General features: G+C 48.1%; 1 protein-coding gene across 1 annotated transcript; it reads right to left on the bottom strand.

Annotated features, from left to right (window-relative positions):
- Nucleotides 1-865: 865 nt before the first annotated feature.
- Nucleotides 866-26624, bottom strand: SYP (synaptophysin). Its single transcript, XM_084832207.1, has 6 exons — nt 26607-26624; nt 19308-19373; nt 9995-10119; nt 6560-6758; nt 5381-5572; nt 866-1162 (listed from the first exon to the last, which is right to left on the bottom strand). The coding sequence occupies exons 1-6, from the start codon at nt 26622-26624 to the stop codon at nt 866-868; spliced, it is 897 nt and encodes a 298-aa protein (XP_084688333.1).
- Between the last annotated feature and the right edge of the window lie 1200 nt (nt 26625-27824).

Here is a 27824-nt window from a genome sequence, read left to right as displayed (position 1 = left end):
ACCACCACACACACCTGGCACAATATCTGTTAACAGAAATAAGGTGTAAAATGTATTTGTTTCTCCTCCATGGATATACATATGCCACATCGCTCCTTTGGTTTACTGTGCCTTGCGCCAGCCCTGTTTCTTTTTCCACACTCCCCATCTGTAAGGGCTTGACCTTATTATGAGTGTAACAAAATCAGGGGTAGTTAGGAGTAGGACACAATACTCTCCAAGTCTAGGACGAAGAGACTATCTTCTCCCACATGGACTACTTTAGTTAGGTATTGTAGTGGGTGCTGTACTATTGCTGTCCTTGTTTCTTACTTAACTGTAGCTTTGACCAGCATTAACTATGATCAGCATCTTGACCTGGGCTGGTAATTCTGGCCATGTTCAATTAACACTGGTTTATCTGTTTGCATATATGCAGGGCTGTGTGCATGCTCTGATTCTGCAGGAGCACAGAAATGGCGAAGCACGTAGTATTACTTGCAGAATCCTGAGCTTCCTGAGCTAGAAGCCTCCCCTGGTAATTGTAAAGGTGTGCCTGAAAGGGTTTGGCCAATGCCTGTGGAAATCTCAAAAGCCAGTGGGTGAGGGATGGGACTAAATAAGATTCCTAGTGGTCACGCCTCACTGCCCTGCATGACTCCTTGCTCCGCCCTATGACTAGCCAAACCACAATAGGTTCTGTAAAAGAAGACTGTGCACATGCTGTTGATTTGCATAATGCACATAGAAGATGCAGAATTCAGTTCCCCTGGCGCAGAATGTTAGCATTCTCAATGTGGAATGTTCACAGCTCTGTCTATGGGTGAGAGAGAACACCATCCCCCTGTCCCCATCCCAGCCAGCTAAATCTTTGTAACTCACCCGCCTACATCTGGTTTGCGAAGGAAGTGGGCCCGCCTTGGACGTAGCCCCCTTGCTGGCCATAGTCTCCCTGCTGACCGTAGCCCTGCTGGCTGTAATCGGGCTGGTAGCCACCCTGCTGCCCATACGTGTCCTGCTGTCCATAGCCTGGGGCTTGGTTGTAGGAATCGGCGTAGGTTTCAGGTGCTGGCGGCTTCTCCTGGGCAGGGGGGTACTTCATGAAGGGGGTGCTCCAACCTGTCTCTTTGAACACAAACCACATGTTCCCCAGCCAAAGCACCAAGTTCAGGAAACCAAAGACCTGGGGACAAAACGAAGACAAGGTGGAGAAAGGGCAATTAAGTATAGCGTGTGGTGTCCTTTCTCCATCTGGAGCAGGACTGTGTTGTGGGGTGAACAAAGGGGACTGTAAGGTAACCCATGTCTCAAAGCAGCAGGTTCATACTGTCTCTCCTGGTCAGACTCTACCCATACACAGCAATCAACACCTGAGGCCCTCCTCCAAGTGCCTCCTTCGAGGGAGGTTTGGAGGATGGCAACAAGGGAGAAGGCCTTCTCGGTGGTGGCTCCCCAACTGTGGAATGCTTTCCTGAGCAAGGTCTGCCTGGTGCCAGCACTGTCATCTTTTTGACACCAGGGCTTTCCTCTACTACCAGGCATTTGATAGCATACGATAATGCATCAGTTGAATTGTTGATAGCTGCTGCTGCTGCTTTAATTGTTTCACGTGTGGCATTTTATTGATAATTGTTTTAACTTTTTGTAAGTTTTAATTTTGTTGTAAGTTGCCTTGAGTCTGTTTTTGAGAAAGGCAACCAAGAAATACAACAACAACAACAACAACAACAACAACACAACATTGGTGCTCTATTCCCTGTCCTTGTGTGGCCATTTGCAAGAAGGGGCAGCTGTGCCTGGTGCCTTAGGCCTGTTCTTGGCTGCTCTTGCGTACTGCCAATGGGCAGCTAGCCACAAGGAGCTACTGCAGCCTCCTATCTGACTTGCTTGGTTGCCAAGCTGCAACCTAGAGGATGAGCATTTATCTTCGAAATGCACAGATGAACAGGATGGGCTGCGGCTCCGTCCAACTGCCCCTCTTCCAGTCCTGGCATCCACTGCTCTCCCCCACCAGCAGTACTGAGTGCTTCAGGTGAGCCTTTCATTGTGCAATCCCCCTGCCTCATCCACAGAATTGTATGGCAGGGTCCAGATGTCATCGTCCTCCATTTCATAGAATCATAGGGTTGGAAGGGGCCTACAAGACCATCGAGTCCAACCTGCTGCTCACTGCAGGAAGCCTGATTCCCAGGCGGTCTCCCATCCAAGTACCAACCAGGGCTGATGCTGCTTGGCTTCCGAGATCATTTGTAACCCTCCCATATTTTCCCACAGCTCCTTCATTCCTTCCTCCATTCCTTCCTTCCTCTTACCACAGAAAAGCCATTGCAGAGGGAAAGATGGAATGGCTGCACAGTGTTTTTTATTTTAGTGCTAGGAGCCCTGTGAAGCACCCCTTGTTTGTCCTACTGCAGATAAAATGGAAGATCAGATGAAAGGGCTGGGAGAGGGACAGGCAAGAGCAACCACGGCTCCCTCCTTAGTCCACTGAAAAGGGGTGGCTCCTATTTCACCTTGCAACCTGACAATCCTAAATGCTGCTGACTCAATAGCTTGTCAGGTGACACAAGGGACCAATGAGGTTTCACCCTGCCCTATAACCCAGTGATTCCCCAAGCAAATATTATGTGAAATGTTGCTCCTGAAGAAGTGGACAATGCTTGTTTGTTTAGGACATTTATTAGCCAATGTTCAGCCCTGGCTCGTGGGGAGAATTATAATTAAAAAAAAAAAGAAAATACAATAGAACCTAATCAAAATAAAAGAGCACCCATTTAAAATGAACATGCTGCATGATGATTCACATACAGGGTTGTACCTGGATTGGCAATTCTGCGAACAGAAGGACTCCTTCCGTTCATGGAAGGTTCCAGGATCTCATGCTTCTCTGGAAAGTCCCCCAGCCATCCAGAGCAGCTTTCAGGAGCCATAGAGTTGTTTTTGAATTGTGGGTTGTTGTTATGTGTGAAACCACAAACAATCCAGAGTTCACAACCCAGTAATAAACCATGGGCTCTCTTCCTGGGTGGTTTGTGGTTAACAACCCATAGTTAAACCATAGTGCAGAGTTTGCACACAATGACAACCTATACTCTGGGTTGTCATTACGTGTGAACCAGTCCATTGTTTAAAAATTGGGAGTTAGAAATCCTTGCTGATCTACTGTAAATCTCCCCGAGATCTTCCAGTAGATGCAGATCTGCCTACCCTGGCCTTAGATCACTACCACCCTGATGATGTATGGTCAGTGGTGTAGCGGAGCCAGGGTTCACTGGGACACAGTGTTGGCACTTTTTTATTAGCAGGGACGCTGATGTCATCTGCCCTCCCCCCCACCTCAGAATCTCTTGCTCTCTCTGAGCTTAGCTGCAATTCTCAAAGTGTCTGGGGGTGGGGTGGTGGTGGAATGAAGTTTCCCAACAACAATAGATTGTTCTCTGTTGTAATGAAAAGTTTTTTTTGTGGTAGCTTGATCTTGAACGCATAATTAAGATCCATTGGCTTTACAAAAGACCTGCTCCTGGAGGAGATGAAGGGCTTTTCTTCACAAGGCATTGTGCTGTCCGTCATGCCCTACTCACAGTTGCTTATGGGTTCTTTAGATAACATGGTGACCCTCCAGTTTTGTTTCTGTTTCTAAAGAGCATTTTCAGTTAGTTTTTTTTAGAGCACAGAAAGTGTGGTATTTAATTGTAAGAGTGAAAGAAAATGATTTTTCCACTTGTGTGTCTGTGCTATTCTGTTATACCACAGTGTCACCTAGAGTTTATGTAGTGGAAAGGCAGGAAAGGAAACACTCTTTGTGTAGTGGTAAATTCTGTGACTGAGATACAGTGGATTAACAACCTCATGTAGAAAAGCTTGAAAACTGTTAGAACTGGTTCCTTAGTATGGATTAACACAGCTGCCTTCCTATTTGGACTTTCCTCGGGAGTGTGGCTATGGGGACTGCCATGATGGGCACACTTCAAAATTTACCACTGCACCACTGTGCACAGTTGCAGGGGTGGGTGGGAAAAGATAGTGATGGGCAAACTATCAGGGAAGCTCCTCCATTCCTGATCCTCTTGCTGATAAACCCCAGAAAAGCTTCCACAGAACTCAAAGGTTCCCTGCCTACAACACAGCTTGAAAAACCACTTGCTCGAATGAATAAGCTTAGTCACGAGTAGATCAGCTAATGGAGGTGCAGCTGTTCTTCTCCCAGCAACAGCTGCATGTGCAAAAAGCTAATCTCAAAAGCTGCATGTGCAAAAAGCTAATCTCAAAAGCAGCATCTTTTCTTTTTGCTGTTGCAAACTGATACAGCTTTGGGAAAATAATAAATCACTCCAAACAGAAGAATATAGGACTGAATTGGTTTCAGCAAGGACAAGAAGGCAAGCCAAGATATCAGGGGGAAAAGACTAAACTCATTGCTTCTGGAATTTCAAGTGTTGGCAAGCATGTTGAAGGGGACATCAAGACCCATAGGGCATGGCTATGGGTCAGATCTGAGAATGCGCAATGATATGCAGATTTAATTAAGACCAGCAGAGGGCGGTAGTGATTATTTGTGTACCCATGGAACAAAAGCATTTCACCTGAAAACGCCTATCCATGAAACAGACATCAGCAAACACACTTATCTACACATCACTGCAGGCATATATACAGGATTTGGGTCACACATACACCCTTACATAGCAGCGGGTGCATGCAAAAGCAACAGCAATGACAAAAAAAAAGACAAAATGCTAACTCTGGTAGATCAGTGCATGCTGGCACCCATACATGCATATTCCAACACATAACACGATTAACAGAAACATAGGTAGTGTTTCAAAATATATTGGAAAAAGGACATAAGAATTTACAAAAGAGAACTTAAACAAAATGTGCCACTTGAAGAAGGAAAGGCCATTGTTCCTATGGTTTTTTAAAATTCCCTTGCATAGTAACACAAGCACATTGCAGCCCCCCAAATAAAGAACGTAACTCTTTTAACTCTCAGTGCCACTGATAAAAAGTTATTATAAGTTATTAAAACTGGCTCCACTGATTATACAATTAAGCTTTACACTGATTAACCTAGTGATTAAGCCAAATTAATGCTGCAGTCCTGTGCATGTTTACTTGGGAGTAAGCCCTGTTGAACACAGGGGGCCTTACTTCTGAGTAAACACATGAATGACTTGCAGCCCTAAGAAATTGAGATGTACAAATGAAGATGCCAAAAAAATATAGTAGATTTTGCTGGAAAACGCACACATACACCATGAAAAAGCACGCAGGAACATCAGCAGTAGCACAATGCACAAAAACGCCCACTACAAAATGCATATGTGAGGTGCACACGTATAAACACACAGCCACATGCATGTCTTGGCAATGGCCCATTCTGGAGGGCTGGAGGACTAACCACAGAGGTGTTGAGGCCAGAGGTGACTGGCTCCCGTACTTCCTCACATTTGACACCTTTTTCCCCACACACGGTCATGCCTTTGAACACATTGTCAGGGTCAGTGGCCGCCTTGACATCAGAAAGCCCCTTGGCCCAAGCACAGGAGCTCACCAACCACATGAAGGTGAAAACAGCCGTGATGACAAAATCCTGCAGCAGAAGAAAAGGAAAGAGGTTTCAGCCGTGGCTGTCCAAAGCATGACAAAGAAACAACTGGCTGGGTGGCAGTGGAGTCGTAGAACCTGCCAGTGCCTGGACCCCGGACCCAACAAGACCTCTGAGGAGGGGGAGCAGGAGCCTATGGCACCCTGCCCCAGCACAGACAGGGAGTCCGGAGAGTCAACACCCCTGAGGGAGAACCAGATCTATGACCCCAATGACACTCTGCCCAAGAAGGCTGCAACAGGAAGTGATCCAATGCCAGCTGTTGGGACCTTCCCCCCACCCCACCCATTCAGACCCTCCAACAATAACAACGTGCCTGTGCCTGTGCTAAAGCTCAGAGCCAGAGGCACAGTGCCTCCAAGTTGGCCCACAGGAGGAGGGGGCAAGGCCCACGTGTGCTTCGGATTAGGGTCCTGAGAAGGGCCACGAAGAGGTGGAGCCATCAGGCCCACTGTTAAATGGCCAGTTCCCAGCTGGAGGAGCTCCATGTGGAAAGGCAGCTTGGGTGGGACACTTCCCTTGCTCACCCAGGCCTCATGGTTGAGACCCTTCTTGTAATTCCTGCTGGACAGCTCCCTGGCTGCTCCAGGCCTCCTGCTTAGTACCTGCTCCTGCTCACTGGTCATTTGGAAATGTCGCGGTTTCAGGCAGTTGCTTAAATGCCCCTTGGCAAACCTATCATTGCATCTAGTCATTTTTTTTAGTTATTATTACATTTATATCCCACCCTTTTTCCTCTTGCAAGGATCCCAAGGTGGCTTACATGATCCTCCTCCTCCTCTCCACTTCATCCTCACAACAGCCCTGTGAGGTAGGTTGGGCTAAGAATCAGTGACTGGCCCAAAGTCACCCAGACAGCTTCATGGCCAAGGGGGGACTAGAACTCAGATCTCCCAAATCCTGATCTGTCAGTCTAACCACCACACCACATTGGCTCTTTCATCTCACGCATGCGCTGCATCCAACACTCACAATCATGGGGCCCTTGTTGTTCTCCCTGTACTTGTCCTGCATGAAGATATAAACAACAATGGCGGCAAGAGAGTAGAGGAAGGCGAAGACTGCAATGGTGACGAAGAATTCAGCAGAGGAGGAGCAGTCTCCGATCAAGAAAACCTTCTCCGTCTCGGTCCCTTTACAAGCTGGAGCATCGAAATACACCTGGTGGAGCCTGGTAAGGAGGAGAAGAGAGTGGAAGAAGCTATGACAGGGGTCCACCCAGATGGGGCGGTCATTATGGCAGAGCAGGATGTCCTCCGGGTTGCTGCTGTTGTTGCTTGAGCTACCAAGGTAACCCAAACTCTATGCTAGGAAATGCGGAATTTTGCAATCTTTATATTTATTACTAAGGGGAGACAGGACTGAAGATTATAAATGTGAATGATTCAGAGAGAGCGAGAGCAAGAGAGAGAGAGAGAGAGATGTTTGCTCTTGTCTCATTGTACTAGAAATCAGGATCATCCAGTGGAACTGATGAGCACTAAGCTAAGAGCAGACAAAAAAAAAAGCATGTCTTCATCTAAATCAGCAGTAGGCAACACGTGGCTCTCCAGATGTTTTGGCCTACAACTCCCATGATCACTTTCCATTGGCTATATTGGCTGGGGCTGATGGGAGCGAGGGCCAAAACTTCTGGATGGTCACACATTACCCATCCCTGATCTAAATGCATAATTCATTTATGGAGAACACACCACCACATGACTGTAAAGAAGGAAATAGACAAATTCACGCATGAGCCCAGGTCATAGTATCAACTGGCTATTAGCAATGATTATTAGCTAAATGGAACCTCCAAATTCAGAAGCAGCATGCCCTTCAATGTCATATGCTAGTAACAGAGGAAACTGCCTTACACTGAGTTGGACCCTTGGTTCACCTAGCCCAGTATTGTTGACATTGACTGCAGCAGCTCTCTCCAGGGTTTCAGACAGGATTTTTTTTCAGCCCTGCCTGGAGATACTGGGGTCAAACCTGGTGCCTTCTGCATGCAAAACATGAGCTCCACCACTGAGCCACGGAGAACAAACAACAGTAGAAAGCCATCATCTTCACGCCCTGCTTATGGGCTTCCTGGAGCTTCTGGCTGGCTGCTGTTGGAAACAGGATGCTGAACCCGGTGGACCCTTGGTCTGATCTAGCAGGGCCCTTCAGATTTTCTTATGCAGACTAAGCAAATGCACATGTTTTTTGCTCATTTGGCCGAATTATCCCCAGGAACTATGGTGGATGCCAAAGCCCTGCCCCATGACTGGTTGGGAATTTATCCAGAAACTCCTAAGGTTTGATCAGGCATGGCACACAGAGTGTGAAACATAACTTCAGACAAATAAGGACTAGAACCCTGCATTTTCTTTTTAAAATTAAAAGCTCAATTCTCAGGAAACTCAATTGTACATGACCAGTATCACCTTCTATAGTTCTTCTACAAGCACGTTGAAGCTCAATATATCCGCAGCCCTGCCTTGCATTCATAAGAACATAAGAAGAGCCCTGCTGGATCAGACCAAGGGTCCATCTAGTCCAGCATTCTGTTCACACAGTGGCCAACCAGCTGTTGACCAGGAACCCACAAGCAGGACATGAGTGCAACAGCACCCTCCCACCAAGCCACAAAGGTTGCAATTCATATCCAGGACTCTTGTATTAGGGCAGCTTCAGATGGATCACAAAGGATTAGGGCTGCAACCCAATTAAATACATTTAAATTGATTTGTCATATGAATTTAATCAATCAATACATTAATCTATTGAGTAAAAATGCACAGATCTGGAAATTGGTAAAAATAATATTATCTGAAGAAGCATACTTTATCTATTATTTTGTTTTGATCATGTACACATCTGCTGTAGTAGGCATCCTCTTAGAAGTGTCATCCCCTACTATGTGCAAGAAAAGGGGAAATGCCTCTTTTAAGATGGTGCTTGCTATCTGCAGTTTTTATAAGTGATTGTATTAAAACACATTTTACAAAGACTGCTGCACATTTTAGCTATTTTTTAAAAAACCGATTAACCATTTAATCCAGACTTCTCCAACCTGGTGTCCTCCAGATGTTTTGAACTTCATCCCCATCAGCACCAGCTAGCATGGCCAATGATCAGGAATGCTTGGAGTTGTAGTCCAAAACATCTGTAGGGCACCAGGTTGAGGAAGGCAGATTTTATCAATTAAACACATTGCAGCCAATGTGAAATCCAAAGCGCAATAACTTCGCATCGTGTATTTTGGATTACTAGATGTTACTAGAGTCATTTTCAAACTGTAGGGCAGTCCGTCCTTGGGAGGCATAGGAGACCTGAAAGGAGGCACCAAGTTCCGGGAACAGATAGGGCCCTTCTTCCCTCGCCAGCCAGGACCTAGGTGGAAGACCAACCCCTCCCCCGCTTAACCTCACTTGGACTGGGAGCGTTATGGCTTCTGCACTTGCCCATCAACTCAACTTGAATTAGGGAGAGCTGATTTTTTTTTTCCGGTGTGTGATTTTAGGATCTGTCAGAGATATTTATTTATTCAATTATTAGACAAATTTATGAAATGTCCCTTTGCGCAGTGGGCCACCCGAGGTGATATCTTGTGTCTATTCCCTGTTCTAAAGGTACTGTTGGAATAGTAGCCCAATCCACCGTTTTTGCACACAGCAGCAGGCTGCATGGACACAACTGCATGCAAGGATCTCTGTATTCTCTCCTGTGGAATGGATGGTGTCAGAGGGTGGGGAGGGGGGTGTTCCAGGAGGTCGAATACATTTAGACAGGGGGGCAAATGCAAAAAGACTGAGAAAAAATGCACTATCTGGGAGAGGAGAAATGCATTATTATTATTATTATTATTATTATTATTATTATTATTATTATTATTATTATTATAAAACAAAATATGGGGCTGCTGTTTTTTTGGCAGCAGCCACGTGTCTCCTGTACAGTCTCTTTCTTGCCCCCCTCATGCCTGCTCTGGGTGTGATCAGTCCTGCCCTTTGTCCAGAGAAGGTACCTTGTGAGCTAACACCTGCCGCCCATCCATTCATTTGTGCTTTACAGCAACCATCGCAGCAGAGGGCTGCATAGTTAGACTATGGAATTCAGTACCACAAAATGTAGTGATGGCTGCCAGTTTGGATGGCTTTAAAAGGGGATTAGATATATTCATGGAGAAGACTATCAATGGCTACTAGTCCTGATGGCTATATGCTGCCTCCAGTTTCAGAGACTGTGTGCCTATGTTGACCAGTTGCTGGGGAACATGGGCAGGAGGGTGCTGTTGCACTCATGTCCTGCTGGTGGGCTTCCCATGGGCAGCTGGTTGGCCACTGTGTGAACAGAATGCTGGACAAGATGGACACTTGTTCTAATCCAGCAGGGCTCTTCTGATGTTCTTGCGTTCTTATGTTCTAGGGCCCAACTCACCGGAAGGGATATGAAAACTGCACATCTATATCGAGATCACTCTCATTCTTGCTGGGGCATTCGACGCTCAGTTTGAATTCTCCAGTGTAGCTGCCACACGTCGCAAATGCAAAGATGGAAAAAAACTGGAGGACAAAATGAAAGAGAGAGAGAGAGAGAATGAAATGAGTGTTCAGGGGAACACAGGGCACTAGACTTTTTCCTGATTTATTTTATTCTATTTATATCCTGCCTTTCTGTCAAAAATGGTACCTAAGGCAGCGAATAATAAAATAAAGATTAAACTAAATAAATCTCACTTAAAAATTACATACCAATCTCAATCGCATACCAGTTTCCCACTTCGATGAGTATGCGAGAAATTACATGACTACCAGGTTTAGGTTAATGTGACAATCCTACACAAGTTTAAACCCCCATGTACAATGTTTTACCACTGTTTAGGATCATCACACAGCTACATACACATGGTAATATCACAGAGGGTTAAAGCAGGAAGGAGGGGAAGCTGCAGGCAGGAAGACTAGAAATGTACAGAGCAACAATCACACAGAAACCCACCAATTTCATAAATGTCTGCACCAACAGTATGACACACAGCAAGGATGTGGTGTTTTGGTTTTTTTAGAGCACAGCGCTAGACAAGAAAAATGCTGGAGGTGTGGCATGAAATCACGCAGATGTCAAACATAATGGGTGGTCATATGTAAATATTGTATGCTTTTGGAAAGAAGTTACAAAAGGAATTAAAGATGTGGCTGGATGTGAACTCCCTTTAGGCCACTTGTTATTTTATTGGGGAAAGTTGATGAAGTTATACAATGGAAAGAAGACTCTAAATCTGTAGCTAACATGTTCTTTGAAGCACATAAGGCAGCTCCCAGTTACTGGAAGCAACAAGGACTTCCAACAACTACGGAATGTCTGAGGAAAATACAGCGCAGTGTGTTTATGCATACATTCACATATAAATATTTACAGGGTGGTTTAAGATTTTGGGTTAAATCGAATGTCACGAGAGTGCAACGAGACTTCCCCTTGCCTTCCCCCTCCCCTGGTGCCCCCCTCCCGCACTCCCCAAAGCTGCTCCGGAGGATCCCTCAACCCTCTGGAGCAGATTGGGGGGGTGAGTCGGGGGCTGCAGGGGGAGAAGAAATCCGTTCCACCAGTGGCTTTGGTCTGCTGGGGGAAGGACAGCACTGGATCCCGTTGGATGATAGGAACAGCTCCACATGCTTCCAGACACTAGGGGGGACAGAGAATGTCCTGTGGCTTGAAAAGTTCCTATTTCTTGCTCCCTCCCCTTCCTCTTCCTTCTTCCTCTGCCTCCACAACCAGGACCATGCAGTCTCTTCCTGAAGTAAGCAAGTAACCGTATTTCATGCCTCTGCTTACTTATACTCATGCACCCAGAGCTAGGGGGTGCTTGTACTTAAACATAGTTACAGATGCTCATTTTATTATTTTTCCTGTAAATATAAAGTATCCTTTTCTGTGAGAAAATGAGGCCTATTCCCAAGTAAATGTATCACAGCAGCAGAAACAAACTCCATTTTATCCCTGTTGTCATTCATGGCAGTGCTAGGATTTAGGTAAGGTTAAAATGTGAAACTGTATGTGCTCAGAGTATTCTGTTTTGTATCAGGGTTGGCAAAGAGTTTTGTTCGGCTCGAATGTATCAGGAATTTAGAAGCAATTGTAAAGCATGGACTGGTGGCGGTGATGTCTATATATGTAGAAAAAGTAAGTGTTAAGTTGCGTGCTTCACAACTGAAGCAACTGATATGGCCGTCTCACCCGTAAGACCATTAAGTCCAAGGTCTAAAATTGCACCACCACTGGTCCTGATCCCCCGCAAGTGTTGCTGAGGGGAATACAAGGACTTCCCAAGTTGTGGGCTTTCCTTGGGCCAGCAAGGGGCACTGTAGAAAGCAAAGTGCTGGATGGTTCTTTTCCGGCTGCAGCTGCGGCTGCAACCTTCTGGTGCTGCGAGCAGCAATCCCGGCCCGGAAGGTGGCGGCAGTGGGAGGGGGATTTTGCTTCATGGTCATCACGGATCAGCTGAGAAACTCACTGTGCTATCATAGGTATTTTTAGAGCACAGCCTGAGCTCAGTATGGAAAGAGACAGAGAAGGAGGGAGGGAGCGCCTTTTCTCCCGTCTTTTAATCCCCCTCCTCCAGCGGCTGAGCGGGGACCAGATATTAACCCAGGCTGACCCACTTTGCTGTCTGCCATCTGACAGGTCTGCATCAGCACCGTTGGAATGGCTTGCGCACCAGGGGAGCAAGGAGAGGCCCAGGGCTTTAAGTGCGTGCTTGACTTCGATGGTTGGCGAGAGGGTATTTCAGATACATGTCAGCATTCATTATCTTGCAAGAAGCGTAAACCTTTCTAATGAAGTGGTTTGGAAAGACGGCAAATACAGTGGCCAAGTGGGAACTGCAACCAAGTGTTGCAGGGGGGAGTGCTCCTGTTCAGGGTCCTAGTTGAACCGCCGGCCTTGCCCTTTTGTAGGATATGGCGTCCTATCCACACCCCCAGGACAGTTAGTTGGCATTCCATGCCCACTGGCCAGGCTCAGTCCTCACTGAACTGTTTTGGGATTCCCCCCCTCCCGCCTTAGAATTTGTTTCCTAAATATATTTTTTTCTGTACTCCTGCAAACCCTGGGGTTCCCCAAACCCTACTGTCACCTCCCTCTTGGATGGGGATGGTGCCATTTTGGCTACAGAAGGAGCCACGTTTGGAGAAGGAGTTCGCAGTATATGGCAGGGCTGCTGAATGTCATGCCCACGGACCATATCTAGCCTGCTTGGGAACCAAATCTGGCCTGCTTGAGGTCCCAATCCATCCATCTGGGTTTCCCCGAGGCCTATGCCCCTTTCCACTGGACCCAACCTCTTTCCCCCTGACTGTGTGTCATTTAGTGGTTTCCCCACGTTTGGTGCACTTTCCCCCACATTCTCAAAGGTTGAAATGCCTCTCTGACACCTTAATGACTAGCAATAAGAGCTTTAAGCTCAAATATGCTGGTATTTTTTTGTATTTTGGCCCTGGCCCTTTTTACCTTAGCTCTCCCACCTTTGTCTTTGGCCCTATGCACCACTGCAATGCAGGTTCTGTGGAGCCTCTCCCAACCTGCCAGAAAGAGGTTCAACGCCCCTGTTTTAAAATGTCAAGATGAATAAGGAGAAGCAGGGAGAGATTGGGCAGGAAGGCCCCAGGCTGAGCACAGCCACAGTGCTTGAGGCAAAGTTGACCAAAGGTCCATCATGTCATGTGGAGGGGGCCACATTAGCATGCATGTGCTTGCTTGTGGAAACACGCACGTGCACACATAGCATTATTGAGCCCTTGACATGCTTGGGCATCAAGGTTGTGTGTACTGAGCCAGTTTGAAGGTTAGGTGCAGGAACGGGCTCAGCTGCAACAGCCACCAAGCAGTTGTGCAGTGTAGCAGCGCTGAAAGGGGTGCCACCAGAGCAGTGCGCAATGTGAGAATTGCACACCAGCCTCCTGTGTGACGCTGCAAGGCTGGCAAAACATCCTAGCAAAAATGTGCACGTCAAACCTCTCATGAGTCTGCAGGACTGTCAGACACCTTCATCCAGAAAATGTCATGTGCATCAGTGTTAAAGTGTAGGACAGGCACCCTACTGGAAGACCCCCTTTAAGAAAAGAGAAAGGGCCCTTCCCACCAGCTTTGTGAGCAGAAGTCTGCAGACAATGCAGCCAGCACTGCATCCCACCCTTCTGTGGTAGAAACCATCAAGCAGATGAAGGGGACTGTGGCAGAAGCTGCACCGCTTTTCACAGGTGCTACAGGGTTTGCGGGACCGCGGTGGCTTAGTGGTTAAGACGCTGAACTGCAGACTGGGAAGGTCGGCAGGTCAGCAGTTCGAGACCCGAGTGCTGCGTGACGGAGTGAGCTCCCGTCTTCAGTCCCAGCTTCTGCCAACCTAGCAGTTCGAAAGCAAGAAATTGCAAGTAGATAAATAGGTACCGCCTCGGCGGGAAAGGTAACATAGTTTCGTGCACCTCGGTGTTCAGTCATGCTGGCCACATGACCACGGAAGTGTCTTTGGACAGCGCTGGCTCTTCGGCTTAGAAACGGGGATGAGCACCACACCCTAGAGTCAGACATGACTGGTTGGGGATACCTTTACCTTTTTTTACCTTTACAGGGTTTGCACATACTTTAAAGGCACTTCTGGGCACTTTTAAAACCTCCATGCAGATGTGCCTCTAGACCAGTTGTTTTGAAGCACACAAGATGGGTTAAGAAGTGCTGGCGAACCTGATAAAGGGATTCAGGGTTTATCAAATGCCTCGGGGGGCAAGTCTGCGTATCTGTGAAAGAGCGAACTGGGGAAAAGGGCATTGGGGCCTAGGCTGCACCAGTAAGGAAGGTTTTGCGTTGATTCAGTTCTTCTAGGTGAAGTGTTTACACGCTACATTGGGCTTGAGCAATTCCGAATCCAGACTTTGTCAGTAAGAAAGATCTAGAATGGCTCCAGGCCCTCTAGAGGCAGGAAGTTTGGGATAGCATTTTGGACACCATCTTGAGACCCAGTGTGGTGCAGTGCTTTGCATGCTGGACTAGGGCTCAAGAGAGCCGGGTTCTAGTCCCCACTCGGCCATGAAGCACACTGGGTGACTTTGGGCCAGTCGCTGACTCTCAGCCTAGCCTACCTCACAGGGTTGTTGTGAGGATAAATGGAGAGGAGGAGGACCATGTATGTTGCCTTGAGCTCCTTGGAGGAAAAGGCAGGATATAAATGTAAAGAATGAATGAATGAATGAGAAAGCAACCTCCGTAATGGCTCCTCTGGCCACTGCTGTGTTACCTGTGGTTAATTGTTACAATACTGAACACTTCTCTTTTTACTGTATGGCTGATAGAAAAGGCAACATTAGCTAAGCTTCCCCCACTATCTTATCCAAGCCGCTCTCTGCTGAGCTCACCTGTGTTCCAATCATCTAGGGACAGGTGTGAGTGTAAATGCTGACTGTGGCATCAGGAAGGATGCTATACCAATGTTTTTGGGGTGTGCGTGTGCTCCCTTCATTCCTGTGGGGAGGCATAAACTCTAACCAGAAAGCAGATGTTTTGAGTTCTGGCCTGGTTTAGGACTCAGTTCTAGTCACAGATCCCCACTTGAGTGCACCCTTTGTAGTTTCTCTCCCTTGCACACATATTTTTGGAGATGGTAGGGCAAAATGTTCCGGAGGGCTGTGTGTGTTTATGGCACATAACATATGAGTTGAAGGACTTACATTAAGCTTAACAATGATGTAGCTGGTTGGAAGTAAGTCTTTCCCAAGCTGGTGCCCTCCATATGTTCCTTAATGGAGCCAATGACCTAGGGAGGTGGTGGGCTCTCCCACACTGGAGGCGTTCAAGACGAGGCTGGACAGCCATCTGTCAGGGATGCTCTGACTTGGATTCCTGCATTGAGCAGGAGGTTGGACGCGATGGCCTTGTAGGCCCCTTCCAACCCTACTATTCTATGATTCTATGATATCTGTTGGCCTGCAACTCCCATCATCCCAGCCAGCAGTGGCCCTACTGGCTGGGGATGTTGGGAGTTGTAGTCCAACATATGTGAAGGACAGCGGATCGGAGAAGTCTGGGAATGCTTAACTAACATTTGCTGAGGCACTAAGCTCCTCATCCTGCACTCTCACTACAGAGGTCCTTTGTGTCCTTCCCATCATGCTGAGTAGGTGCAAACTACTCCTTATTGCCTCCTTCCTTTGTTTTTAAACTGCTGAGGTATCTTTTCTTGACTTACTGGATGTTGTAGGCTGTTCCTTTGTGTGCGACTTTTCACTGAGCAGCCTAACGTGTTATGTCTTGCCTTTATCTGTATATAGAATCATAGGGTCGGAAGTATGACAATTCTCTATGGTTATTTTACGATTTTGTATGTTGTTCTAACCAAGTCTTTAAGGCTGCAGTCCCACAAACCAGGGCCAGTGTCAGGGGTAGGCATGGTGGGGCACCTGCTGAGGGCCCAGTTCCCAGCAGGGGCCTGCTGACAAGGGCCCCTGGAGTTGCTCCTCCTCTTCGCCATGGCAACCTGCTTGCTCACCTGTCTCTCACTCTGGCCCAGATGACAGAGGTGGTGAGAAGGAGGCGCACCTGCCCTGTTTGCTCCCTGGCTCCGTGCCTGTCAAGCAAGCGAGGGATGCGGAAGAGGACAAGGAGCAGATGGTGGTGGCAGTGAGAAGGCAGACTCATCGAGGCAGGGGGCCTCTTGAGGGTGTCTTGCCCGCAACAGTGCTACAAACACTTACCTGGGAATAAGCCCCACTGAACTGAATAGGATTTACTTCTAGGTTGCACTGCAAATGTTATCCATATTGCCTCAGTGTTCAATTTTCACTGGCATCCCAGTGTGATTACCTGAGACCATGTTGTGGACTAAGGAAGCCTTTCCTAACCTGGCACTCTCCAGATGATTTGGACTACAACTCCCATCACTCCAGCCGCTGGCCATGCTGGCTGGGGTAGATGGGAGTTGTAGTCCAACACACCTGGAGGACCCCAGGTTGGAGAAAGCTGGACTAAGATTTATCTTTTAGCAAATCTATATCAGTTGAGGCTATGGACTGCAGCTGTATTGGGATCTATAATCACCTTAGGCCTGTTGAATAAAAATATCTGAAATTATTCCAAACACTGTTGCTTGGGACCTAAAATGGTTGGTTCTTACACTACAATTGCTCCATATTGTACTAGAGGAAGGGCTTGGACTCCTGTTGCTGTGGGTAGGAAGATGTTCCAGATCATTCTGATATTATTGGTGTTTGCATTAATCTAATACCAGTCACCCACCATATACCAGTTCTGTTCTAATGGGTTAGGGCTCCTGGGTCAGAATCACCACTAAAAGATACTTCTAGGGTCTGTTTTAAGGCAGATCAGTTACTCAATAACATGCTTGAAATTGATTCTATGGTCCACTGTGCACAGCAAAAACTCTGATCTGTCTCTGCACAAAACCTGTCCTAGCCGTGCAGGGTCACACCAGCACAATGAGACAGCCAGGAAGTTTGTTACTTTACTATGAGGCAAAGTGAGGCTCCAGGCAGTGGAATTTGGGTAGCACAGAGAGACAGACAGACAGACAGACAGACAGACCTGGCGAATTATGAGCACAATCCACCAGGACATTCTCCTGTACAAGCCCTATTCCCATGCTCTTCCACAGTTTCCCTTCATCTCTGTGAAACAGAGCCCACAATCCAGTGAGTTGTGCCCTCTGTTAATCAGGGAGAAGTATTTTAATTTTAATTTTCCATCTCAAGCACCAAAGTGTTCCTGCTCCTCCCAACTTTTCTAAGGGTTGTTTCCCTGCTCCCCCCCCCCAACACTCGCTTCCAGATTAATGATACTTTGCTGTTCTTATGTTTCCTAAGGAGCATTTGGCTTACCAGGCCACCCCCAATGTGTGATGAGGGCTGTGTGGTACAGTGGTTAGAGAGTCAGACTAGAGCTAGGGAGACCTAAATTTCCACTCAGCCATGACACGCTCATTGGGTACCCTTGAGCTGGTCACTCTCAGCAAGCTACCTCACAGGGTGGTTGTGGGAATAAAATTGGAGATGGGACTGAAGAACCCTATACACTACCTTGGGCCCCTTGGAGGAAAGGTGGGATATAAACGTGATAAATAAATGTTGAATAGAGGACCAAATCTATCAGGAATATCTCTTGCAGAAGCCTCATTGAAATGAATGGGACATGTGCAAGAGCAGACATTGGTCTCTGTGGGAGTTGTGCAAGAGACGTTCCTTACAAGTTGTTCCTATGCCTTTTTAATCCCACAGTACTTGCCCAGTTGTTTGAAAAAACAGTACGACAGAGGTGTGCCAACACCACCACCCCACAATTGTTTTCAGTGAGCCTGATAATATATCTTAATGTTGCCCCACTTTTTGTGGATAAGGGAGCTTATTTCTTCAAATCATGATGTTTATCATTGCTCTTGTCCTTTCTGGGAAGAAAAATAGTTCTTGTCCTTTCTGGAGAAAAAATTGCCTGGAACTGCTCCAGGACATGCCTGTAAGAAAGAATCCAGGAAAAATCCCCACACAATCAGGGGAAGAAAGTTTAGAGTTTCTCCAGGATCTGGATTTGTTAAGATTCATGAATGTAAGAAGCAAATCTAGAAATGCCATCAGTTAGTTAGGAAAAGCTTTGCATCTAGAAGGTGTATGAGGGTGGTTCCTGTAAGGCAGCCTTTCCCAACCTAGGAGACCCAGATGTGGTTGGACTATAACTGCCCATGCCTGGGGGGGGGGGGGCTGATGGGAACTGCCCTTCTTCTGGCCTCTCACTCTCTTTTCCATGCCTCTTGCCAGGTTGCCATGGTCACAGTGATGGTCAAAGCAAGGCCATGGCTCAGTGTGACAGAGCCCCTGCTTTGCATGCCGAAGGTCCCAGGTTTGATCCCTGGCATCCCCAGGTAGGGCTGGAAAAATTGCTGCCTGAAACCCTGGACAGCTGCTGCCAGTCAGTGCCGACAATACTGGGCTGAATGGACCAAGGGTCTGACTTGGTATAAGGCAGCTTCCTGTGTTCCTGTGCCTTTAAAAACAGCTCAGCCCACAGAAAGCAGCCAGTGAAGTCTTTAATGCCTGCAGATTGTGCTTCCGTTACAAGCCCGGGAGGAGGAGCTGGCGTTAAGGGCCTGCAGCCCTCCTGACACAGAGGTGCCACCCTGCCCCTTCCAAGTCAGAGCCACAGGCTGAGCTGCTGCTGCTCTCCCTCACTGCTGCTGGGAGAGGGCGGGGAACGTGGTGTGAGGGCAGGGCCCTTGCCCCATCTGCTGTTAAGCAGCTAGAACCTGCTGGGAAGACCACCAGGGGTGGGGAGTAGAATTAGGGTGGCCAGATGCAAAAGGGGATGGGTGTTTTGAATCTTTAACAGTTTTGTAAAAACTGAAGAGGGAACATTGGAAGCTGCCTTCTACTGAGCCAGACCCTTGGTCCGTTTAGCCCAGTATTGTCGACACTGACTGGCAGCCAGGCTCTCCAGGGTTTCAGGCAGGAGTTTTTCCAGCCCTACCTGGAGATGATGGGGGTCGAACCTGGGACCTTCTGCATGCAAAGCAGGCGATCTACCAGCTCGGCCACGGCCCCTACCTATGAAGGTGCATCTTCTGCACAACTATTAAAGGTGCGGGAGCCCCATCCTCTTTTGCATCAGGGCACCCTAAGCAGAGCGGGCCGTGCGGATGGTCTCTTTCCCTGCCTGCTTTTGGCCTAGACAGAGGGTGGCTCTGCTGGGGTCTCAGACTCACCCACTCTAGCAACTTGACAAAGCCCAGAGGCTCCTTGAAGATCCGGAACTGCCCAACGGCCACAAGCTGTGAAGAGAGAAAGAGGTTTGGGTTAGATGTTCCTGGTTCGGATTGAACAGATGGTGAGTCAGACCATCTGGCCTAGGCCCATGCAGTGTGGGCTGGTGGCTCTGATGGCAGCAGGGCTGTTTCCGTCAGAACCAGTCCGAACTCAAAAGGAGCCATCCAAAGTGCGAGTCAGAGCGGATGTACTGCCCCACTGACATCAGGCCACCAGCCTCCATTGGTCCCATGTACTTCACAGTCACAGGCCTTTGAGGTATTTTAACTGGAGGTGTTGGGGATTGAACCTGGGATGGAATAGATGCAAAGCATGTGTGCTCCCACTCAGCTCCGGGGGCCCCTCCTTCCCCCCTTCATTAAACCCCAATCCCCCCTTAGAACTGTGAAGAGAACAGAGCTCTTTCCAGCTCGGCTTCCCAGTCTCCTGCTTGGCGCTGATCGATTGGCCTCTGCTCTGGTGGGCCAGGTTTGAGGGTTTTCAATGACTAGATAGGCTGAAGAGCAGGGAAGGCAGTCTGAAGGCCTACACCACCCTTTCGCAACCTGGCACCCCATCCCTGATGAGTCAGACTACAACCCCCATCATACCCAGTCAGCAGCCATGGTGGCTTGGGAATAACAGGGGGTGTAGTCCAATACCTCTGGAGGGTGCCATTTTGGGGAAGGCTGGCCTATGCCAAACACGCCGGAACAAGAATTAGCTATATTTGATTCTTCAGGAAAATGGAATTTGTTCCAGGAACCACACAGGGAACTGGGCACAGAGCTGCAGGAGCCCAACTAAGCTCTACTCCTGCCCTGCCCTGGCCCACTCACCTGCACTACCCATATCCTGGAAATCCTGACCGGCACAGGACAATTTACTTACTTGTTTGTTTAATTCTCTGTGCTGTCTTTGTGCCCTAACCACCCCCCATCCTCTCACTTGGACCCTTGTATTAATACATATAACAGAAATATGATAAAAGCAATCTCAAAAGAGCATAATTAAAGCCAATAAAAGAACAGCAATTGAGAGGGCGAGAGTAAAAACAACTAGACAGCAAAGATACATAGCTTAGAAATTTCCACACTCTGTGCCAGGGCATCCTAGCATGTGCTGTGAAATAAGTACATTAAATAATGAACGCCTGCCCTGAGACCCAGGTAGCGACCCACAGAGCAGACAGTCTTTGTAACTTACTGTACTGGTCTTTTATCCTTCCTTTCCTTTCCTTCACTGGAGGTAAGGGGTAATTCCACCCCATTCCCTGCATCAAGTGATCCCCAGTTGCAGAGATGCAGCAGATTTACCTGCTCTCAGAGGAGGCTTCTTTGGCACACCTGTGTGAGTCTCTGCTCTGGGCCTGCCTCCTTCCAGTGACTCATGCAGAAACCCAGGAGGGCAGGCTCCTCTTACAACACGTTCTAAAATCAAACCTGTTTCAGGCATAAGAAAGAAATGCACCTCTAGTTTTCATGCGGTTTTCATTTTAGCTATTAGAGGTTTGGGGAAATACTTGTCTAAACAAACCCTCTCAGAGGCTCCATCATGACATAACTCCCCCACCCCTGCCCCGTCATAACTGGTCTCCCAAAGGCCAGAAAGAGGCTGGACTTGCCCAGTACTCTTTACTTCACTTGGCGGAAGAGTAGCCTCCAGGGTCACAGGCCTTAGAAGTCTTTTTTCCCTGAGGGAAAAAGGTTGGCTTCATTCAGCTGAACTCCAGAGGAGGAGGATGACAGAGGGAGAGGGGGAGAGAGACAGAATATACCAGGATGGGCAAAAGGTAAATCTGGATTTACTGGGAGATCCCTGGGTCACCTGCAGAAGATAGCAAGGGTTTCTGATTCACAATTATTTAATGATAGCTACTTCAAAAGAACTTTCCCCCCGCCACCATCCCTCCAGCACTGAAATAAAGAAAGCATGGGGATTCTAACAGTGATTTTTAATACTTTTGTATGTAAACTACTTAGAGATTTTATTATGATAAGCGGTACTAAATATTACAAGTATCCAGCCAACCAGGAGTGAGTTTTTGTCTGGAAGGACTGTGAGCTCCATTCAGTTCTGGTCCTCAAAACCAATTCCTGGGCTTGGAATTCTTTAATTCTAAGGGTCCGTTTTTTGCACCAGGCTCCAATCGGTGGGTCATGTGGTTCTATTAAAAGCCAATGTGGATCACACAAGCCTGAAGTCTGCCCGCCCCTGGTTTACATGACATGTTGGTGTGTCTTCCTTGCCTTGGCCAGTGGCAGAGGGCAGCCAGGCAGACTGTTTGCCGGCCTCCAATAGCAGGAAAGGGTCCATCCCTGTATCCTGGCTTTGCATATGCCACTGGACAAAGGTAGAAACAGCCTGAGATAACTGACCTCTTGCAGGTCAAAGGTGGTCCGCTCAGGCTGCCTTGCCCAAGGGTCTCCAAAACCCATGGGTGGTGACACCGGTGCCTTGCAAACATACCTTAGCCCGATCTCCAGCAACAGAACATGGCATTTCCCTAATGCATCACATCTTAATCCCATCCACCCCCTCAGTCCCAGACTCAAGCACAGTAATGTCCTCCTTTGCAAGACACTAACAAGAGTTGCTAACCAGGAGTCAGCCTTTTATTGGTCTGACCAGTAAAGCCAGGTTCTGTCAGGTAACTAGTACTGGTGTCTAAAAAAATAAATAAATTATCTGATCTGCCTTTGACCCAGGGGCCTCTTACCCACCAGAATCTATCCTACAGGTTGTGTCCAATGTTGGTCCTACTTACAGCAAACCCATCGCTCGGGGGGGGGGGGGCACTCCAGTGGTGGGCGGGGCTGAAGGCAAAAGGGGTGGGACCAAGAATACCCCAAATAACAGCATATTTTAGTTTAAAGCTCTCACTGCCAGTAACGAAGCCTCAGGAGAGGCATTTCAACCTTTTAGGATGGGGAAAAACTGTGCAAAAGCCGTGAAACCACAACATGATTGGTGGGTGGAGGAAAGCAGTGGGGCCAAGGGAAGGGGCGTGTCTCCTGGGAAATCCTGGTGGGCCAGATTGGGAATCTCAGCGGGCCAGATTTGGCCCCTGGGTCTTAGGTTCTGCATCCCTGCTTCAGGTTTAGCCAGACTTGTCCAGATTTTGCCTTGGCTGTACCTGATCAGGAAACCAGTATCAGGGAACCCCACATTTACCACCATCAAAATTAAAGCAACCAGACAAGTTATTCATCACCCCGAGTGCTATGGCAACAGCCCCTCCCCCACGGCATTGGTCTGACAGACGACATCACTTCCTCATGTCAGCCCACTCCCAGGATCCAGGACCTGCAGGCCAAGGGGCACTGCACCCTGCGATATACAACACCAGCCAGGATCTTTTTAGAATATCGCCACTGACCTGGAAGCCTTTAGAAAACTATTTCCTCTACAAACCCACAAAAGTAATGCATGATACACCCCCGAATGAGAAGCTTCTCTTGATGCCATTGTTCCTACAGTACAGCCATAAACTCTACAAAAGAAAGGAAGAAAATCCATCACGCAACTTGTAAGACACATAAATCCTTCCTACATCGCGCAATACAAAACAAATGCTGAAACCTACCATCTGTCAATAAGTAAATAAATAAATAAATAGCATTTTCAGGTGTTCAAAGTGCTTCAGGTATATTACCTCAGTAACCCTTACAACAACCCTGTATGGTAGGCCAGTATTAATGCAGATGAGAGTTGAGGAATAGTGACTTTGCCAAGCCCCTGTGTGAGGTAATGGGTAAGGTATGATCTGAATTGGGGCTCACAGTTCACAGTTCAACCCTATGCATGTTTACTTGGAAGTTAGTCTCACTGTATTCTATTGGGCTTACTCATAGTTAGGTGTGCACTGGATTGCAGTCTTAGCCACTGCAGCCTCTGTTGCACCCTAAGACAATTTGACACAATATCCATCCAAAACAGCAACAAAATACACACACAGAGACACACATAGCTCCTTCTTCATACACACCCATGGCCCGCACACCTCAGCACAGGGAGAGAGGCAAAAACTTCACAACAGTAACAGTGACATTTACACAACAACCTATTTCTCAGTCTCCACCCACAAACACGTCATTACCACAGCCCGCTACAAAGTCAGTACATCCAGTAACACCATCACACAACATTTCTCATCCTTGCACTGATGCACACGATTGAAAGCCCCATCCCAGTTATGACACACTCTTCCCTGATTTGCACACCCACACAGAAGCAATGCGACACCACTGCCTACGCACATCATCAAAGACCCAAACTGTCCTCCAGCCATCAGACATTTTCCCCCTGCACCACAGAGCAAAACCTCACTCTTGTTCACAAGCAATTCACACCAATTCCCTTCCCAGCACAATCTCACACCTGCACAAAAACATGCCTCTTTGTAAACAACAAAACTTGTCCCCCCCCCCACTCCCCAATTCCTGGTTGCCATCAGTGACACAGATTAGCATCCCTAATTATAAGCATGCATTGGAAAAGCAAAGGCATTCGGAAGTGCAGGCAATAGCTCCTCTCCCCCAAGACTTTAACAAAGCTGAGCCAGGAGCCCCTGGAAGCTTGACACTTCGAGTGGGCTGCCTCTATGGCTAGGCTGGCTTTGCACTCCAGCAGCCAGCCATAAACACTCCTTTGGAGCCAAGAGACAACAACTCCACAATTCCACTTCTCAAATCTCATAATCGAACCCAGTACAAACATTGACGGTGCAATCCTATACAAGTCCACACAGAAGGCAGCCCCATTGAGTCCAATGGTATTTATTTCCAGGACTAAGATGCAACTGAAAAAAGAAATCAATCCATCCAAACCAGCAGGAGCAGAATCAGAGATGGCTGACACAGAAACTCACAGGAGCGAAATGAATGACCATCACTCTCTGATCAAACATCTTTGGGCATTTATCGAAATGTCATTTAGAAACCACCACACCACACCACCCCCATTCTGTTCTTCTTTTCCTCTTGTTAGTTAACTGGAGTTTCTAAATGGAAAAAGAGAGACTGAGTGAGACTGCAATAGTAAACACACTTAGAGGGAATCCTATGTATGTTTAGGCAGAAAAAAATTATTAAAACTCTCAGCATTCCCCAGCCAGACATGCTGGAGTTGTAGGGATTTTTTTTCCTTGTCTAAACATGTGTAGGATTGCACCCTTAGGCTGCAATCCTATGCACACTTATGTGGGAGTAAGTCCCATTGAATTCAGTGGGGCTTACTTCTGAGTAGACATGCATAGGAATGAGCTATGAGAAACAATGCAAAAGGATTCCCTGGCATATCCTCAAACTCTTTCCTCCTCCCTTTCCACAGCTGCTGAAAAGGGTCTTCACACCTCTCCTGACACAGACAAAAAACTAAAAACTCCACACAAGCAACTCTCCATTTCTGAACTCTCTCTCTCTCCCTCCTCTCCCTTCCACATCCTCCCCTGATTAAACAGCTCTGCAATTGCAGCCAAGACACTCCAGGCCTCCTCTGACTGCCTCTTTGGTAGCTCCACTTTCTTCAAATCATCATCGTAAACCAACTAATTTTGGGGTGCTCCATCTGGGAATTGTTCCACCTTGCCGGAACATGAATTCCATCACTTGCGCTAAAATTGTACAACATTGCACCTCCGCCCCCAAGCCAGCTGCTGGAATGGATTAGAAGCAACCCCCCTCCAAAAGCAGTGCCCCATCCCCTCTAAATGCCCCCCCACCGTGCATCCTGCTGCAACGGCTCTAGGGAGCAGAGATTAGAAGATGCCCCAAACTGCATCTCCTCCTTGCCTGCCTTCCAGTTCCTATAGCATGTGACTCCTGGACTGCATCCCTTTAGACCTATTTATTTATTGACAGCCCCTCCCCCCTTCCTACTGTAGATGCTGGAAATAAAATAAAATAATTCCTACCCATAATTCACTCCCCAATATCCCTTGCTCTGCTCCCCTTTCGTCTAAATGCTTTGAAGTTATTCTGCGGCCATATTAATGCTTTCTGCCACCATCTGCTGCAACCAGTCCAGGGAAGCCCTTCTGTCCTAACCCTCCCAATCCTCACGTATCACCTGCACCCCACTTCTTGCCCAACACCCCCAATTTGGATGGGGAGCAACTGCCATTCATCTGCTGTTTCAGTCTTGCCTCCCACCAGACCCACCTTCTACTGCAAAGGGTGGTGGTGTTATAATCATGTGCAAACCAGTCCCTTTTCCCAAATCACCTTCTTTCAATACACCTGATCCCTCGTTTTTCTCACCGCCCCCCTCTACAGTGTCTGTGGCATACATAGCTCTAGCTCTGCCAATCCTCTCTCTCCCCAGTTCCCAGTTACTGTTATGACTAATCCCACCCACCCCCCACCCCATACACACACTTTCTGCCTGTATGGGATTATTATTGACGAACACCAGGGCAGGGATATCAATTGCTATCACGTTCCCCCCCCCCCAATCTGTTTACTGTCGTTGAGCTAATAATGTGCTCTCCAATCCCCCCGCCCCCTCCTAAACAACTCCCCCCACACGGCTGTTCTCCAGCCTCCTTTGGCTCCCCCCAAAATGATGCCAACCAACATTGCGTCGCTTTACTGCATTGCCCCAGCCATTTTGGCCGGTGCATACACGGACTGTTTCGCTCCCCACTTCCACCCCGATCTGCTGCAATGACTAAAGGCGGAATATTCTAGCTCGACGCCACCTCCACCCGCCCCTCATCTTCTGGGGGAGAGATTAGATTTCCCTCGATAAATCTTGTTGCGAATGAAGACGGATGGGTGGGGAATGGGGTCGACCTCCAGCTATCTCTCCCTATAAATAATAATAATAACAACAATAATAATAATAATACCGGATCTGCCTCCCCCACTTCAACCTCCCTCATTGCAGCAATTTCACAGCAACCTCCCCCCCGCTCGGCGAGCAAGGGCTCAGTGCATTTGCAGCGATTTGCTGCAGTGGGAAACGGGTTGGGATCCTCTCGCAGCTCCCGCCTCCCCCCCCAGCTGTAAAACTGGGGCTCGCCCTCCCCTCTCTGCGCCCCACCGATTTTGCTGCACCCGCTCGGCGCAGGGAGGCGAACGCGGCACCTCGCCGTGCCTAGAATAAATCCCGACGGGGATGGGATTACGGGGGGGAAAGTGAGCCGGGAGCGGGGCGAGGCGGGCAGCCTCCCCCGGGACGGGCGCACCAGCGCGGCGGAGGCTCCGGCCACGGGGCGGAGGGGAGCTGTCCGTGGTGTTGAACTCCTCAGCGCTTACCTGATTGACGACTTCCATCTTTGCTTGGGGAAAGCGAGGGCGACGCAGCAGAGCGCAGGGAGGTTGGGGCTGGCGGGGGCGGGGAGAGCTTTATCTGGAACAGCCCTGGAGGGAGGGGCGAAGGGCCGGGTGGGGGGGGAGAGGGAGAACAACAGCGGTGGGGAGAGACTAGAAGAGCCCGAAGGGGATGACGACAAAGGTGCTGGCACGTGAAGGCAAAAGTGGAGCCATGTCCTTCCTTGGCAAAGGGGAGGACCACATTAGACTGGGAAATGGAGGTTAAGGCGGGGGGGGGGGTGTTGAGGGCTGCCACACATCCCTTCATAATTTTTAAGGGTTATCCATATGCTGGAACTTAGAATCATAGAATAGTAGGGTTGGAAGGGGCCCACAAGGCCATCGAGTCCAACCCCCTGCTCAATGCAGGAATCCAAGTCAGAGCATTCCCGACAGGTGGCTGTCCAGCCTCGTCCTGAATGCCTCCAGTGTGGGAGAGCCCACCACCTCCCTAGGTCATTGGCTCCATTGTCGTATAGCTCTATCAGTCAGGAGGTTTTTCCTGATGTTCAGCCGGGATCTGGCTTCCTGTAAATTGAGCCCATTATTCCATGTTCTGCACTCTGGGATGATCAAGAAGAGATGCTGGCCTTCCTCTCTGTGACAACTTTTCAAGGACTTGAAGAGTGCTATCATATCTCCCCTCAGTCTTCTCTTCTCAAGGCTCAACATGCCCAGTTCTTTCAGTCTCTCTTCATAGAGCTTTGTTTCCAGTCCCCTGATCATCTTTGTTGCCCTCCTCTGAACCCTCTCCAGCTTGTCTACATCCTCCTTAAACTGCGGTGCCCAGAACTTGACACAGTACTCCAGATGAGGCCTAACCAGTGCTGAGTAGAGGGGAACTAGTACTTCCTGGGATTTGGAAGCTATGCTTCTATTAATGCAGCCCAAAAGAGCATTGGCCTTTTTTGCAGCCACATCACATTGTTGGCTCATATTCATGTTGTCATGATTGACAACAATTCCAAGATCCTTCTCACTTGTAGTGTTGTTGAGCCACGTATCCCCCATCTTGTAAGTGTGCATCTGGTTTCTTTTTCCTAGGTGCAGAACTTGGCATTTATCTCTATTAAATGTCATTCTGTTATTTTCTGGCCAGCGCTCCAGTCTATCCAGATCACTTGGAATTTTGTTTCTGTCTTCCAAGGTATTGGCTAACCT

This window comes from Heloderma suspectum, chromosome 2 (genome assembly GCF_057233095.1).
Source record: "Heloderma suspectum isolate Gila_16-S chromosome 2, 16-S_ref, whole genome shotgun sequence".
Lineage (NCBI taxonomy): Eukaryota > Metazoa > Chordata > Lepidosauria > Squamata > Helodermatidae > Heloderma > Heloderma suspectum.
This window is presented reverse-complemented; position numbering and strand designations above follow the sequence as displayed.